This window comes from Bufo bufo, chromosome 5 (assembly GCF_905171765.1).
Source record: "Bufo bufo chromosome 5, aBufBuf1.1, whole genome shotgun sequence".
NCBI classification, from domain to species: domain Eukaryota; kingdom Metazoa; phylum Chordata; class Amphibia; order Anura; family Bufonidae; genus Bufo; species Bufo bufo.
The window spans coordinates 540,684,123-540,702,247 of NC_053393.1; the positions used below are offsets into that span (position 1 = coordinate 540,684,123).

Here is an 18,125-nt window from a genome sequence, read left to right on the forward strand (position 1 = left end):
TCCAGTTTAGCGTACAATTTATTCTCCCGCAGAATGAGCAAGACCTGACGTAGGTGGTCCCGATGAGTCTTGAAATCAGGAGAAAAAATCGAAATGTCATCTAGATACACCAGAACAAATTTCCCCATTAAATGATAAAAAATGCTGTTCACAAAATGTTGGAAGACGGCCGGAGCATTCATCAAACCAAAGGGCATAACCAAATTCTCGAAATGACCCTCAGGGGTATTGAAGGCCGTCTTCCATTCGTCCCCTTCCCTGACCCTGACTAGGTTGTATGCCCCTCTTAAATCCAACTTAGAAAAAACTTTAGCCCCAACAATCTGGTTAAACAGGTCCGGGATCAGAGGAAGCAGATATGGATCACGAATTGTGATACGGTTCAGCTCCCTGAAATTCAGACAAGGTCTTAAAGAACCATCTTTTTTCTTAACAAAAAAAAAAACAGCGGCAACAGGTGACTTCGAGGGTCAGATGTGTCCCTTTCTCAGGCTCTCAGAGATATAAGTACGCTTGGCGCCTGGGATGAGATTAATAGGGCAATTGTACTCCCGGAGAGGGGGCAACTCCTGGACACCACTCTCGGAAAACACATCTGAAAATCCAGAGAGAAATGATGGTACAGTCTTGGTAGAAACCTCTGAAAGAGACGCCGTGAGGCAATTCTCTCTGCAAAACTCACTCCAACCATTTATTTGCCTTGCTTGCCCCAACACTAGAGGAGTAGGTAATCCGCTTAGGACGAAACATGACATATCCTCAACATGAGCGTCACCCACAGTCAAACGGATATTGTGAACTATGCCTCTGTCTTAGCAGCCCCTGGGTATCTGGCCATCGGAATTTCATGCGCAACCCGCAAAAACTCTGCCCTGAACGTATAGGGTACCACAAATTGTCGGTCCCTAGGCCACACCTCCGGTGAGCCCTGCTGGACAGTTTCCCGGCACAACCGTCCTTGGTCCAAGACCTCCCTCTGGAGGTTGGAGTCTAAGGGAGGCCGTGCCACCTGCTCTGTGAGAGCTTTCAAGCTGGCACTAGCCCCTAACGCCTCCTGAAACCCCTAGTGGGACATGGCCAGAATAGACGAGACTGCCACGTCCCCTGTTAGTTCTACTACCTGCCGGTCCCTAGGCCTCTACTCCGGTGAGCCCTGCTGGACTGTGACCCAGTACAGCCGTCCTTGGTCCCAGACCACCCGCTCGAGGTCTGATTCCGTGGGAGGCTGTGCCGCCTGCTCCTTGAGAGCGTTCAGGCTGGCGTCAGCCACTAACGCCACCTGAAACCCCTGACCGGACGTGGCCGGAATAGACGTCAGGTCCTCAGGGCCTGTCTCCTGGCCTCGATTTGACTTGGCAACTACTTGGTCGGAGGGGGGAAAGCCATCAGACCCCTGAGGGGCCCCTATGGTCCCAGCACTCCCCTTGAGCATGACAGCAGCTATGGCCGCTGCCACCGCTGGTAGTGCCTGCTTCCCCTCTGCTTCAGACCAAGTCTCCAGTCCAGACAGACTAACCTGGCCCTCTGACATCCCACTTGTGGAGGAACCCTGCACTGAGGCTTTACCTGGGAGCCCTACTTCTGGGACAGCTCTGACCTCATTTTCATCCTCCTCCCCCGCAGCTGTCTGCCCCTGCTTGTCCCCTCAGTCGCCACACCTGAGGACAACAGGTTTCAGCAGGCTTGCTGACCACACCCTGGGGCCTCAGCACAGCTGGCAGGAATGACCCCCTCCCCACTGAGGGGAGAGGCACACATTGCATCCCCCACCCCCACATCCCCATCAACAGGCATGTTATGAATATTAATAGGGGTGTTAAGAGGGGTGGACATGGCATCACATTCTGGGGGATCGGACCTCGGGGTGTCAGCGGCCACGTACTTAGGCACAAGCCGCCCCAAGTCTATTTACAGCAAAACACTGGCAGGGATATTTGAGGATACCCCCACCTCCCTCACTTCTTGACCGGCGCCCCAGTCCAAATAGACCTTGGCGATGGGCAGCGCCGGTTCTACTCCTCCAATCCCGGAGACAGTAAGGGATCTTCTGGGCAATAAATCATGGTGTGCCACCAGTTCAGGCCGTACCAGAGTCATCTCAGCGCCGGTCTCTCTAAGTTCCATGGTCACGGCCTGGCCCACGGTGACTGGTTGAAAATTGTCAAGGGACCTCCCACCAACCCCACACAGCACAGTGGACAGTTTCCGGGTCGATGACTGGGACGGGTACCTTGGGCGCTGTGGACACATGACCTTGAAGTGTCCTGGCTGCTTACATAGGTGGCAAAGTCGGGGTTCCCCCAGCGACGTGGAAAGTGAAGCAGGGGCCGGTGCCCACTTGGGTCTAGGGGCAGCAGGGGCAGAGTGTGTCTTACCCCCTCTCCAGCCAACAGGTTTCCGGCCCTCTGAAGTCCTGTTAGTGTACTCGTCGGCCAGGGCTTCTTTTGCGGAGGCCCCCTTTGGCTTCCGGTCACGGAGGTACTGCTGGAGGTTCTCCGGGTAATTCCACAAGAGCTGCTTTGTGGCGATGAGCTCCTTCAGCTGCTGGACGGTGGAGAGCTCCAATCCGCATGTGATCGGCCCAGCTTTGGGTAGGATCCCTCTGCAAACTTCTGAGCTTTTTCCGGTACGACTCAGGGGTTAAGTTGTACTGCCGGACCAGAGCCTAATTGATGTCCTTACTGGGCAGGTACCCGAATATTTCAAGGGATTTTCCCCTGAGACGTGACGTTAGGAATCTGACCTATTGGTCCAACAGCAGCTGGTACTGATGGCAGGCCGTCTCAAATGCCAACAAGAAGTTGTCCAAGTCCCCATCTTTGTCTAGCAGGGGGAAGTCCTCCGCCCGCAGTTTTGGAATCCGGATCTCTGGAGACTCACATCGGGCTGGGGAGGGCTGCTGCAGTTGGAGCTGAAGCATTTGCAGCCTCTGCTTGCTCGCGACGTTCTGCAGCTTGCTTACGACTTTTTGCAGCCTCTGCTTGCTCGCGACGTTCTGCAGCTGCCATGAGGGTCTCGTAGGCAGCCTTGTCTCCGGCCTGGAGAGAGTCCACGGTAGCTTTGAGGAGAGCAGCTGAGCCTGCCTGGCTGGGGGAATGGGCAGGTGGAGGGCGGCCCACCGCCGGCAACTGGCTCCTTGGGGAGCTTTGGCTGTGCTCCCCCTCGTCTTGAAGAAAGTCGCCTTCCACCTCCTCTTGGCCCATTATCTGGACTGCATCCTCCCCACCACCGCTCATAGCCTCGGCCATCTCCTTAGCCTTGCTTCTTGTGATACTGGCCATCATTTCCACGGATGATCACTGACACAGACTGCAACCTGATGCGCGCACACACCTTATTGTATTTGCACTCAGACTGTCTAGTGTTGAGCTGATCTTAAGAATCCAGCGGCAAAAGCTACTGCTGGTAGTCTTTAGTGTCTGGGAGTATGGGTCCCACACTTGCACAAATTAGTATTTCGATCCCACTTTTCTGCCACCAATATGTGACGAATACCGTACCCCGACTGACGTCAGATGTCAAATACATAGAGCCAGCGAGATACGGTATGGTCACGGGTTACCAATGCATGATGTTACGCCCTCCTGGAGGAGCAGGTAAGATCAGCTTGATACAGTGTTCACAGACTCCTGTCCACATGGGCACAGAGAGGCAACAAACTGAGGGAGCCTTTTCGCTGCCCCAGTGAAACAGCACTTCCTCAGCCAGGTTATACTGCCACCATTTTCTCGTTTGATATAAGCCCACTCCACTAACGGGATTATATGGGGTGAGAAACCAACCCTGCAGTAGCGTCTTACTAGGCCGAAACACGGACGTGGGGATTCGTGATCGAGATACAAGACAGCACAAGATTAAATTATATATTTAATCGCCTTAAGGGCTCACTAGAAATAACACAATACATAGAAAATATATACAGTGGTCTGAGTGGTAAATACAGATGGCGTGGTACAACAGGGTTAAGCAGAACAAAAGTCAGTTTACCAGATGGATGAGTCCTTTGGGTTGTGATGAGTTCTTAGCTGTAGTCACATGGGAGGCAGTGATGTCAGCTGTTTGCAGGTCCCTCTAAACACATGGCATGATGTGACCCCCCTTCAGAGAAAAGACACGCCAGCTTGCTGGTATAAGCCTTTTGATCTGTAGCCAGCCCCTCCCCTCCCCTCCTGGCCTATGGGAGGAGTCCACTCCCCCTCTTCTGGGGCTGGCAGCAAATGAGCCACAAAACCGATCATGGCTCCAGACCAGAATGTCGCAGGGAGGTGGTTCTGGGACCAATGGATCCGCCTGGCTACTGGCTACCAGTAGAGTCCAAGCATGGTACCATTATTTGGTTTCTGTGGGGAGATATGTATATCTCCCCTCCCTGGCATCCCACCACCAAACTATGACCACGGGCCTTTTCATCGTGGCCACAGGGACACAAATACATATCTGGTTTAGGTCTGCAATGGACGGGCGATTCATAATTCCTTATGAATCGCCGGTTCCATGATGTCTGATAATGTTCATTGAACTGGGGAATGGCCTAGACCCCCGGCATGGAAGTTTTCCTGCAGGATCCGTGCTATTTGAATAGTGGTGAGAAATTGTAAACAAAGGTGGCCTGCTAGAAGTTCTCTGGCATTTGGCTGGGCTTTGAAGCAGGGCCCCCCTGTGGAGTTGACTACCTCTGCTATCTGACAGCAGGTGGCTGGTGTGGGAGCATGGCTGACAGTAAATAATAATCCATATTCCTCACAGGTCGGTGTGGGAACATGGCTGACAGTAAATAGGAATCCATATTCCTCACATACAGGCTTAAATCGAACCCCCTAAATAAATTCAGACCCAAGATCAGAATCCTAACTAAATGGACTCCTGCCCAGATCCAATAACTAAACAGGCTCCAAACCAGACCCCCTAACAGAACAGGCTCCAGACCAGACACCCTAACTAATACATAGTCCATACCCCCTAACAAAACAAACCCAAGACCATGCCCCCTATCTAATACATAGTCCATAGCCCCTAACAAAACAAACCCAAGACCAGACCCCCTAATTAATATAGAACGAGATTCCCCAACTAAACAGGCCCCAGGCCAGACCCCCTAAAGTAATACAGAGCTCAAACCCTTTAAATAGATACAGACCCCGGAGCAGACACCCAAAATGAAAACAGACACAAGACCCTTTAAATACTGCCTTCAAACTCCAGACTAAATCCCCTTACTAATACCATGTCCATACCACCTAACAAAATAGATCAAAGACCAGGCGCCCTATCTAAATCGCCCTATCTAAATCTTTAAATAGATACAGACCCCAGACCAGGCACCCAAAATCAATACAGACACTAGACCTTTTAAATACAGGCTTAGAACAAACCCCCTAAATAACTTCAGACCCAAGACCAGAACCCTAACTAAATGGACTCCACCTCAGACCCAATAACTAAACAGGCCCCAGACCAGACACTTTAAAGTAATAGTGAATTTAAACCCTTTAAATAAAGACCCCCTAAATAAATACAGACCCCAGACTAAAGCCACTAAGTAACTGCAGACCCCAGACCTCCTGAATAAAGGTTGCCTGCAGACCCCAGACCTTCTAAAGTGTAAAAATATGAGCCAAACCCACTAACTAAATAAAGACCTCAGACCATACAGGCTGCTGTCACAAACTTTGCCCTAAGGCCTCTTTCACACGACCGTTTCCCCCCCCGTTTTTTTACGGTCCGTATAGGAAACCATTCATTTCGATAGTTCCGCCAAAAAACCGGAATGTACTCCGTATGCATTCCGTTTCTGTATTTCCGTTTTTCCGTTCCGTTGAAAGATAGAACAAGTCCTACTATTGCCCACAAATCACATTCCGTGGCTCAATTCAAGTCAATGGGTCTGCAAAAATACTGAACACATACGGAATGTACTCCGTATGTCTTCCATATCCGTTCCGTTTTTGCGGAACCATCTATTGAAAATTTTATTCCCAGCCCAATTTTTTCTATGTAATTACTGTATACTGTATATGCCATACTTAAAAACGGAATGGAAACAGAAACACAACGGACACAAAAAAATGGAACAACGGATCCGTGAAAAACGGACCGCAAAATACTGAAAAAGCCATACGTTTCGTGTGAAGGAGGCCTAAAATCTGGGAGTGAACAGAATAAGGCTCCATTCACACGTCCGTAACGTGTTTTGCGGATCCGCAAAACACGGACAGCGGCAAAGTGCATTCCGCATTTTGCGGACCGCACATTGCCGGCACTAATAGAATATGCCTATTCTTGTCCGCAATTTTTTCGGGAACGGCAAAATAGAAATGAATGGGTCCGCAATTCCGTTCCGCAAAATTCGAAACGAAATTGCGGACGTGTGAATGGACCCTTATAGGAACCAGCCGGGGTCTATGGCCTGGGGGTGGCCCGAGCCTTCCTCACATCCACCATCCGGGTACATATTGATATGATCCTCCCTATGCTGTATTCAGCAGTCTGAGATTTGCCAAGGTCTTATGCGGTAGGAGATGTGAACCGAACAGGTTTCCTTCGATGGCGGCCGTCCCTGGCATCGTGGCACAAGTACCATCACACAAAATTAATGGGTTGAACGTGATGTTATCCGTCCAAGTGGTATTCTTCCTGAATTAAAGCGGGAGGCGAGCTCGCCGCGCTCTTCATTGATGTCCTTGGATTACAATGCTGCTCGCTTAAGATGCTGCACACAGATTACTGTGAATACGAAATATGAAGCGGCGGTGCGAGGAGCCGAAATGTCTCACGTTCCCGTCTCCCTTCACTGCTTTACATTACATTGGCTTGTATTGATTTTGAGTGGCATCATGTCTTCTACTCTAGTCACATCCAAAGCAGTTCAGAATTTGTCTGGTTTCCTGTTACCAGAGAGCAGTGCATTGTGGGTGAGCGCAGCACAGTTCACCCTGAGCTGATAAACTGCCCATAGAAGATCCTGGTGGACGCTGACTATGGGGTGTGCAGGTGTCCACTCCTGCGGGGCGGGCCGAATCGGCCATGTGGAATTTTATTTTTAAGCAGAGGAAGGGGGAAGCTGGTATCTGGTTCTCTTTTACTGAATTTTTTTCATATTTTATTAATATATGTGTGTTTTTTTTGTTTTTTTTTCACAGAAATTTTATGAATAAGCACCAGAAGCCAGTGCTAACGGGCCAGCGGTTTAAAACCAGAAAGAGGGGTAAGTTTCCCACTGTGCAGACCCTGATCTGACGCCTAGGGGGACATTTCTAAATTATTCATTATCGTCCAGCAGTACAGTCGTGGCCAAAAGTTTTGAGAATGACACAAATATTAGTTTTCACAAAGTTTGCTGCTAAACTGCTTTTAGATCTTTGTTTCAGTTGTTTCTGTGATGTAGTGAAATATAATTACACGCACTTCATACGTCTCAAAGGCTTTTATCGACAATTACATGACATTTATGCAAAGAGTCAGTATTTGCAGTGTTGGCCCTTCTTTTTCAGGACCTCTGCAATCCGACTGGGCATGCTCTCAATCAACTTCTGGGCCAATTCCTGACTGATAGCAACCCATTCTTTCATCATCACTTCTTGGAGTTTGTCAGAATTAGTGGGTTTTTGTTTGTCCACCCGCCTCTTGAGGATTGACCACAAGTTCTCAATGGGATTAAGATCTGGGGAGTTTCCAGGCCATGGACCCAAAATGTCAACGTTTTGGTTCCCGAGCCATTTAGTTATCACTTTTGCCTTATGGCACGGTGCTCCATCGTGTTGGAGAATGCATTGTTCTTCACCAAACTGTTGTTGGATTGTTGGAAGAAGTTGCTGTTGGAGGGTGTTTTGGTGCCATTCTTTATTCATGGCTGTGTTTTTGGGCAAAATTGTGAGTGAGCCCACTCCCTTGGATGAGAAGCAACCCCACACATGAATGGTCTCAGGATGCTTTACTGTTGGCATGACACAGGACTGATGGTAGCGCTCACCTTTTCTTCTCCGGACAAGCCTTTTTCCAGATGCCCCAAACAATCGGAAAGAGGCTTCATCGGAGAATATGACTTTGCCCCAGTCCTCAGCAGTCCATTCACCATACTTTCTGCAGAAGATCAATCTGTCCCTGATGTTTTTTTTGGAGAGAAGTGGCTTCTTTGCTGGCCTTCTTGACACCAGGCCATCTTCCAAAAGTCTTCGCCTCACTGTGCGTGCAGATGCGCTCACACCTGCCTGCTGCCATTCCTGAGCAAGCTCTGCACTGGTGGCACTCCGATCCCGCAGCTGAATCCTCTTTAGGAGACGATCCTGGCGCTTGCTGGACTTTCTTGGACGCCCTGAAGCCTTCTTAACAAGAATAGAACCTCTTTACTTGAAGTTCTTGATGATCCTATAAATTGTTGATTGAGGTGCAATCTTAGTAGCCACAATATCCTTGCCTGTGAAGCCATTTTTATGCAATGCAATGATGGCTGCACAAGTTTCTTTGCAGGTCACCATGGTTAACAATGGAAGAACAATGATTTCAAGCATCACCCTCCTTTTAACATGTCAAGTCTGCCATTTTAACCCAATCAGCCTGACATAATGATATCCAGCCTTGTGCTCGTTAACATTCTCACCTGAGTTAACAAGACGATTACTGAAATGATCTCAGCAGATCCTTTAATGACAGCAATGAAATGCAGTGGAAAGGTTTTTTGGGGATTAAGTTAATTTTCATGGCAAAGAAGGACTATGCAATTCATCTGATTACTCTTCATAACATTCTGGAGTATATGCAAATTGCTATTATAAAAACTTAAGCAGCAACTTTTCCAATTTCCAATATTTATGTAATTCTCAAAACTTTTGGCCACGACTGTACTAAAGGGGTTGTGTCCCGAAAATATTTAACATTTTTCGAACCTGCACCCGGATCTGAATACTTTTGAAATTGCAAGTAATTAAAAATTCGCTATAACGACTGAGATATTCAATAAAATGTATCTGTATAGCGCCACCTGCTGTTGGTTCTTTCCTTATTTCTCCATCCACCTCATTAAGGTGGTCGCACGCGCTCAGTATAAATCTGTAACTGCCACCAGCCGTACATTTTATTGTGGCAGTTACACAGAAAGTGCTACAGCAGAAAGGACACCCCCTGAGAAAGGGCATGCCCACCCGAGCTGCCAGTTTGAAATGAATCTAGAAGAACAATTGGAGCAATGAATGGGGAGATCTTTGGATCCATGTGAGGTACAGGGCTGGTTCTAGCTTTGTTGGAAAATCTGATTTTCCTTTTTTACATCAATCATGGCATAATGATTTCGGATTTATGCTCCCATATGGTTTATTTTGTATATTTTCCTGTTCTTGCCACTAGAGGGCGCTTTGTGTGAGGTTTTTATGCAAGTCATTATGCAGAATGCCCTCCAGTGGTGACATTTGATATCTAATTTTTAACAGAATAAACACGTACTCCTTCTCAAGAACATTAAGAATTTTCTACAAATCCTTTATTATGGTGAATTCCATTGGAAAATATTGTAACAGTATTTTCTTTTTAAGTAATATAGTGACCTGGATTTTGGAAAATTGTTGAATGGGGTCTCCCATTCAAAAATCTCCTTTTTAGGTAGAGAATCACTCCATAAGAGCAGCTCCCTCTTGGGCAATATATTACATGGTCACTGATTTGTGACTGCAGTGATCAGACATCATTTCATTTTTATTTATATTTTATTTTAAAGACTCTGAATTGTCTTCATGAGAAATTCACAGAAGGGACATAACCCTGTCCAAGGGGAATTATAGTAGAACGTGGTAAATATTACTAGGGGTAGCAGAAAGACCACAATTCTAAAACGTAACCTTTAATTATTCAATAATAAAAGCCAATACACCCATAATACAATGAAAAGAACATAAATCAAAAAGAAATTCAAAAACGAATGCAACATGACTATTCCGATGGCTTATGATTGTAGGAGGGTAGGCAGATGTCTCATAAGCATTGGGATGGGGCGATGTCCCTGATACTGACCCTACAAGCGGAATAGCCGCCCCAATAGGGGCGATCCCGTGTCTCGTGCCTCCTAAAGGCCCTAAGGTAACCCTGACACGGGGAAGTATTCCGACTATGTGGAATAGTGGCCCTAAATGTGGACCTGGACTAATGTAAGTGCCAAAAAATAACAACCAGATATAATGCCCCAGATGGGGGTGACAAGAACCACCCAATGCTGTATAATAAAGAAGAAAAAAGGAAATGTGATGTGAAAAGAGATACAACACAAATGAGAAAAAATGTCCTAAAGGATGTCCGTCTGACGTCATCGGTACCACGTGACACCGCTGCCGATCATGTGACCGCGCCGACCGGCTGAGCGAGCCGTACTGTACAGGTGGGGCTGTACTGTGCGCCGACAGTGGTATGGGGACTAAACAATAGGTATCGCGATCCATATATAATAGTTTCGTGGGAAAGATATCTGCAAGTTTTATTACAGGTTAAGTGTGGTCTCTTATGCCGATCACCTGACTTGGCAAACGATCATGTGATCCAGACAACTTGCAAACATAGCCGTATTTAAACGAACCGGACCTATGCGGTGGATAATTACAGCATGGGGAGGGAGGGAAATATTCCCTATATTTCACAGGTACCGGAGGTGTTAAGAGGCCGCATATCAATACTGATAAATGTGTCGATAAGGTAGCCACAAACTGATCAACTCCATATAATCTATATAGGGGGGGATTAGCTACATTACATTGGGGACCTATAGGAAAGGTTAGACTCCTAACAACAATACATTAAGGTATATATGATGAAAAGATAAATTAATCCCCAATTACTAAAATAAGGGAGGCCATTTATAAGAAACACGCAAATTCAATACATTCATTTAGTCCAGAGGGTGCAACGGTGTTGAGCGTAAAAATCCATCTGAACTCTTTTTGTTTTAGAAGTTTGTCCATATCACCACGCCTATTGGATGGTCTACAGTACTTCTATCGTAGAAAAGTGAACAACCTTGAAATTCCCAGCAGGACTCGCCCATACATGTCTAGAGATGGGTTTGTCTCGTCTATTCCGGATGTCGCCAATGTGTTCAAGGATTCTTTTCTTGAAAATCCTTTTGGTTTTGCCTACGTATTTTAGCCCGCAGTCGCATTGAGCCAAATATACTACTCCCGGAGTGTTGCAATTTGCAAAACTGTGGGTGTAGAACTCTTTATCTTCGGAACTGTTTTTGAACGTCTTCCCTAAGGATATAAACATGCACGCCTTGCATTTACCGCACCTGAAAGTACCCACTTTCCTATTTGATAGCCACGTATTTATTTCTGGAGGGTCCAGATGACTATGGACTAAAGTGTCTCCTATACTTCGCCCACGTCTATAAGTAATAGCTGGGCTATCAGGTAATACTTCGGTTAAATCAGGGTCTGTCTTGATTAACGACCAATATCGATTCAGAATTTCTCGAACCTGCTGGGACTCTGTATCAAAGGTGCCAATGATCCTAATTGGTTCCTGCGGACTCGTGGCTGTAGTAAAGAGGAACGGTCTCTGGAATTGTCCCAATTCCACGCTTCATGTAAGCATGGACTCGGGTATCCTCTTTGTTTAAAGCGATGAAATAGCTTGGATGCCTCTTGTGTGAAGTTATCTGGTTCTGAACAGTTTCTCCGGACTCACAGAAATTGTCCTTTAGGGATACCCCTTTTTAGGGGCTTAGGGTGGAAACTATCCCATCGTAAGAGACTATTAGTCTAGGTATTTTTCCGAAAAAGGGTGGTTTTTATATAATTATTTTCGTCTCTTTCTAGGCGTACATCCAGGAAGGTAATGGCGTTGTGATGGTTTTCAGAGGTAAAGAACAAACCTATATGGTTGGAATTTAATATGTCCATGAATTGTTGAAAATCTCTTTCAGTCCCTGACCACAGAAGCAACACATCATCTATGAATCTGGACCAAAGAGATATATATTTGGTCCAGTCCAGTGTGTCATAGATTCGGAGAGGACCACACTGTCCTCCCACCAGCCCAGGAGCAAATTTGCATAAGTTGGTGCACAAGGGCTACCCATAGCGGTGCCCCTGAGCTGGTGGTAGAAGTGGTTCTCAAAGATGAAGTAGTTGTGTGTTAGAACAAAATTGAGTAGTTGCAGAACAAATAAGTTATGTTGATGCATATCCTTAGACCTAGAGTCTAGAAAATATTTGACTGCTGCTAGACCCTTATTGTGAGGAATTGAAGTGTAGAGCACCTCTACATCGATGGAGGCAAACCAACTGTCTGGTTCTATGGTGATCCCTTCAATTCGTTTTAGTAAATCCGTCGTGTCACGTTCTACTATAATTCCCCTTGGACAGGGTTATGTCCCTTCCGTGAATTTCTAATCTCTCAAGCTAAGATTATATAGTATCAGTAAGTGTTTTATCTTGGGATGGCCGGCTTTTTGAGCACGCAAACAAATGAAGATAGATGGCTGTTGGAAGCTAGTGAGATCTTTTCAGATAAGGAGCTTACTTTATCCAACATAATTAGCCCCTCTATCAAAACCACCTTTAGGGATTTATACAATATACATAAAGAATATATTAAAGCATGGTGGGAGATTCCATCCCTAGATAATTACATAAAGAATTCAATTGTACCGAGTGGTCTACGGATTTATGTGCGTCCAGCAGCACGTATCAGTACTACTGAATTATTATCGAAATGGGAGACTGAGGCTACAGCTAGCTCCATAAGATTTATGCGACTGCTATTGGACCAGGAGAAAATTAATATTGAACAGCTAACTGAGACAGCATTTAAAATTTAAAGACCACACAGAGTTTCCCAAAAGGGAACTCGAGTTGCAAAACAACTTTGAAAAATTAAGAACGACATTAGTTGAACGGAAACACAGACAATTTACTAAAGACCTAACTGAGTTTAGGAATAATACTGCATATACAAATATAGGTGTGGGTCAAAGGGGTTCAATCATGGAAACGTTGGCTTCAGAGGCGGAAAGTTCAGACCCGGAATCGATCCCATACCGACCACAATCTCTAAATCCAAGAACCAACTGGAGGGGTCGAACCAGGGGACGTAATAGGTACCCGGGCTCTAGATCTAACTGGAGGGGTGATCATTACACAGGATCATATCCATCTAAACAATGGGGCCCACAAAATACGGGTGGGATGGGAGAGAGAATGAGGACCGAAAAAACTCAGGAACAATCGGACCAGGATGGTTGTTCATCTGGACCCTCTGGCTTGTCTGCATTACCCATACCAAACTCCCCAACTTTTTTAGGCCAACCTCCACCAAACACCTATGCGTTGAGGGACCGACAACAACCCCAACAACACAACAACAAAAAATGAACACACTACCTCTTGATGATACCCTTATAATAAATCTGTCAGGGATGGTTTTGTCAAACGACGAACTGTCTTTATTGAGAAAGGGGCTCACCTTTGTGCCAACCACACGATTCAACTGCTTTGAATGGATCAAGGATCTACATCTCTTCGCGAGGAAACTCTGATGGCATAAGATTTTTGCTACATCGGACAAAAAGAGATGCTCTGAATTGGGCCTAGGTGATTTGGAGGGCTTTGACAATTTGATACATCTATTAGATGAAAATGAACGACCAAGCGGACAGGGCCCATTTACGACTCTGAGAAATAAAAGTGTGAAAATGCCACCAAAAACATTGAATGAAGTGAACATTGACATTTTTTGGAGATCAGTTACATATACCTGTCCAAAAAAAACTACACTCGAGCAGAAATGGTGGCACTACAGGAGCTCAGCACAAACAGAAATATCATAGTGAAGTCATCTGACAAAGGAGGAAACATTGTTATTCTCTCCCTTCAACAATATAGGGATATGTGTCTTTCTTTGTTATCAGATAAAAAGAGTTATGAACTATTGAGAGTAGACCCGACTATCAACTATTCAGCCGAACTATCTCAGATTTTACGTGAGGGTTTAGAAGACAAATGTATAGATCGTAAAGAGTTTGAGTATCTGTTACCCACTCCCCCTAAAACGGCAACATTCTATGGGCTTCCCAAAATCCACAAAGGGATTAATCCCCTAAAGGGACGTCCCATAGTTTCCAGGATTGACAGCTTAACCCATCATGCAGGAACATATATTGACCAGGTACTACGCCCCTTGGTATCAGCCCTACCGTCGTATCTACGTGACACGACGGATTTACTAAAACGAATTGAAGGGATCACCATAGAACCAGACAGTTGGTTTGCCTCCATCGATGTAGAGGCGCTCTACACTTCAATTCCTCACAATAAGGGTCTAGCGGCAGTCAAATATTTTCTAGACTCTAGGTCTAAGGATATGCATCAACATAACTGTTTTGTTCTGCAACTACTCAATTTTGTTCTAACACACAACTACTTCATCTTTGAGAACCACTTCTACCACCAGCTCAGGGGCACCGCTATGGGTAGCCGTTGTGCACCAACTTATGCAAATTTGCTCCTGGGCTGGTGGGAGGACACTATGGTCTTCTCCGTATCTATGACACACTGGACCAAATATATATCTCTTTGGTCCAGATTCATAGATGATGTGTTGCTTCTGTGGTCAGGGACTGAAAGAGATTTTCAACAATTCATGGACATATTAAATTCCAACCATATAGGTTTGTTCTTTACCTCTGAAATCCATCACAACGCCATTACCTTCCTGGATGTACAGGGTGGGCCATTTATATGGATACACCTTAATAAAATGGGAATGGTTGGTGATATTAACTTCCTGTTTGTGGCACATTAGTTTATGTGAGGGGGGAAACTTTTCAAGATGGGTGGTGACCATGGCGGCCATTTTGAAGTCAGACATTTTGAATCCAACTTTTGTTTTTTCAATAGGAAGAGGGTCATTTGACGCATCAAACTTATTGGGAATTTCACAAGAAAAACAATGGTGTGCTTGGTTTTAACGTAACTTTATTCTTTCATGAGTTATTTACAAGTTTCTGACCACTTACAAAATGTGTTCAATGTGCTGCCCATTGTGTTGGATTGTCAATGCAACCCTCTTCTCCCACTCTTCACACACTGATAGCAAAACCGCAGGAGAAATGCTAGCATCGAAGGAAAAATGAATTCCCAAGTTTATCAAGACATTTTGCAGGAGAGAACTTAAGGCCATCTATCCACCAGCTGAAGCTCAACAGAAGATGGCTGTTGCAACAGGACAACGACCCAAAGCATAGAAGTAAATCAACAACAGAATGGCTTAAACAGAAGAAAATACGCCTTCTGGAGTGGCCCAGTCAGAGTCCTGACCTCAACCCGATTGAGATGCTGTGGCATGACCTCAAGAAAGCGATTCACACCAGACATCCCAAGAATATTGCTGAACTGAAACAGTTCTGTAAAGAGGAATGGTCAAGAATTACTCCTGACCGTTGTGCACGTCTGATCTGCAACTACAGGAAACGTTTGGTTGAAGGTTCAACCAGTTATTTAATCCAAGGGTTCACATACTTTTTCTTGCAACTGTAGACCATCCAATAGGGGTGGTGATATGGACAAACTTCTAAAACAAAAAGAGTCCAGATGGATTTTTACGCTCAACACCGTTGCACCCTCTGGACTAAATGAATGTATTGAATTTGCGTGTTTCTTATAAATGGCCTCCCTTATTTTAGTAATTGGGGATTAATTTATCTTTTCATCATATATACCTTAATGTATTGTTGTTAGGAGTCTAACCTTTCCTATAGGTCCCCAATGTAATGTAGCTAATCACCCCTATATAGATTATATGGAGTTGATCAGTTTGTGGCTACCTTATCGACACTTTTATCAGTATTGATGTGCGGCCTCTTAACATATAGGGAATATTTCCCTCCCTCCCCGTGCTGTAATTATCCACCGCATAGCTCCGGTTCGTTTAAATACGGCTATGTTTGCAAGTTGGCTGGATCACATGATCGTTTGCCAAGTCAGGTGATCAGCATAAGAGACCACACTTAACCCGTAATAAAACTTGCGTATATTTTTCCTACGAAACTAATATATATGGATCGCGATACCTATTGTTAAGTCCCCATACCACTGTCGGTGCACAGTGCAGCCCCACTTGTACAGTACGGCTCGCTCAGCCGGCCGGCGCGGTCACATGATCGGCAGCGGTGTCACGTGGTACCGATGACGTCAGACGGACATCCTTTAGGACATTTTTTCTAATTTGTGTTGTATCTCTTTTCACATCACATTTCCTTTTTTCTTCTTTATTATACAGCATTGGGTGGTTCTTGTCACCCCCATCTGGGGCATTATATCTGGTTGTTATTTTTTGGCACTTACATTAGTCCAGGTCCACATTTAGGGCCACTATTCCACATAGTCGGAATACTTCCCCGTGTCAGGGTTACCTTAGGGCCTTTAGGAGGCACGAGACACGGGATCGCCCCCTATTGGGGCGGCTATTCCGCTTGTAGGCAGGGCGGCAGAGGTAGGGTCAGTATCAGGGACATCGCCCCATCCCAATGCTTATGAGACGTCTGCCTACCCTCCTACTATCATAAGCCATCGGAATAGTCATGTTGCATTAGTTTTTGAATTTCTTTTTGATTTAAGTTCTTTTCATTGTATTATGGGTGTATTGGCTTTTATTTTTGAATAATTAAAGGTTACGTTTTAGAATAGTGGTCTTGTCTTCATGAGACAAGCTCTTTGAAGATTGCCCCCTCATGTAGCCTTTTCCCGACAGACTACAAAGTTGCCACAGTCTGCTGTGTTTTCAGATCTGGCTGTTACATTTAGTTACATTTTTATATAGATTTATTTGGCCGCTCGCTTTCATCTTACCAACAAACCCCCAAACCATCCAGCTCCTGCTGTGCTCTAAAGAAGGAAAGTTTTGGGTTTTTTTTCCTATGTTTTTTGGTGTATGTTATTTTATATGCTTAAAATGTAATTAAAAAAGAAAAAAATTGCCGTCTCTCTCCGGGGCATCCTGTCTGTAGATCCAGTTGTAATGAGCACAGTGAAGTCTAATAACATGAAACATTGTCTTTTAATCCTCTTCTTGGATCTTGTATGTATGCTCCATTCACTTTGGTGGGAGTTCCAAAAACAACTGAGCAAGTGTGCATGCTGGGAGTTATAGTTTCCAAACAGCTGGAGTGGCAGAGGTGGCTGGCCTTTGCCCTAGATGCAATGTTGGTACTTCTACTAGTGACTAGCTGTGAGCTATCTAAGCTTCTTCCGACATGTGCCGTGAATGAACGTCACATGTGGGGCCCCTAAAGATGTTAAGCAGGTGCTGTAGACCCTGGGTACCTGCTGTTCTCTCCAGTAGAAACCTGGAGGTAAAGTCTGTGATCGGCAATAACGCTGAACATGGACTTAAACTCTTCACATTCAGTGGTCAATTGTGACAACGGTATATGAGAGGGGTTTCTCTGGAAGCACAGTGATCCTGGGACCCAAAGAGCTCCCCAGGGCCAAGATTGAGGGAGCTGTTCAGGTGCTTTGGCAGCCTCGGTCTAGAAGCCATCTGTCAGCAGTTTTGTACCTATGACACTGGCTGACCTGTTATATGAGCGCTTGGCAGCTGAAGACATCTGTGTTGGTCCCATGTCCATATGTGCCCGCATTGCTGACAAAAATGCAGTTTTATTATATGCAAAAGAGAGAGGAGGAGCAACAGGGGCGTTGCTGTTACACCTAGAGGCTCTGCTCTCTCTGCAACTACCGTGCCCTCTGCACTTTGACAGGACCAGGCAGTGCAAATGTGATCACACCTGACCCTGTCAATCACAGTAGATAGGGTGCGGCAATTGCAGAGAGAGCAGTCTCTCTAGGTGTAACTGTAACGCCCTCGTTGCACCTAGAGACTCATTTGCATACATTAAAACATCATTTTTCTCAGCAATGCGGGCACATATGAACATGGGACCAACACAGATGCCTTCAGCTGCCAAGTGCACATGTAACAGGTCAGCCAGTGTGATAGGGACAAAACTGCTGACAAGATGCCCTTTAAGAAACATAGACTGCAGTGCTGATTTATTGCAGTGTATGGGAGAAGCAATCATATGATCACATGTTCAAGTTCCTAGGGGGACTTAAACAATTGTAAAATAAAGTAAAAAGAATTTTTCAAAA

The 18,125-nt window shown here is 45.5% G+C and overlaps 1 protein-coding gene across 1 annotated transcript in view; it reads left to right on the forward strand.

The window, feature by feature from the left end:
• The window catches only part of BZW2 (basic leucine zipper and W2 domains 2), a 91,068-nt gene that overhangs the window by 37,922 nt on the left and 35,021 nt on the right, over positions 1-18,125 (forward strand). The window contains exon 2 of the mRNA XM_040431300.1: positions 7,140-7,204. Within this exon, the coding sequence (XP_040287234.1) occupies positions 7,147-7,204 (58 nt within the window). The 5' untranslated portion in view covers positions 7,140-7,146. The remainder of the gene's footprint in view (positions 1-7,139; positions 7,205-18,125) is intronic.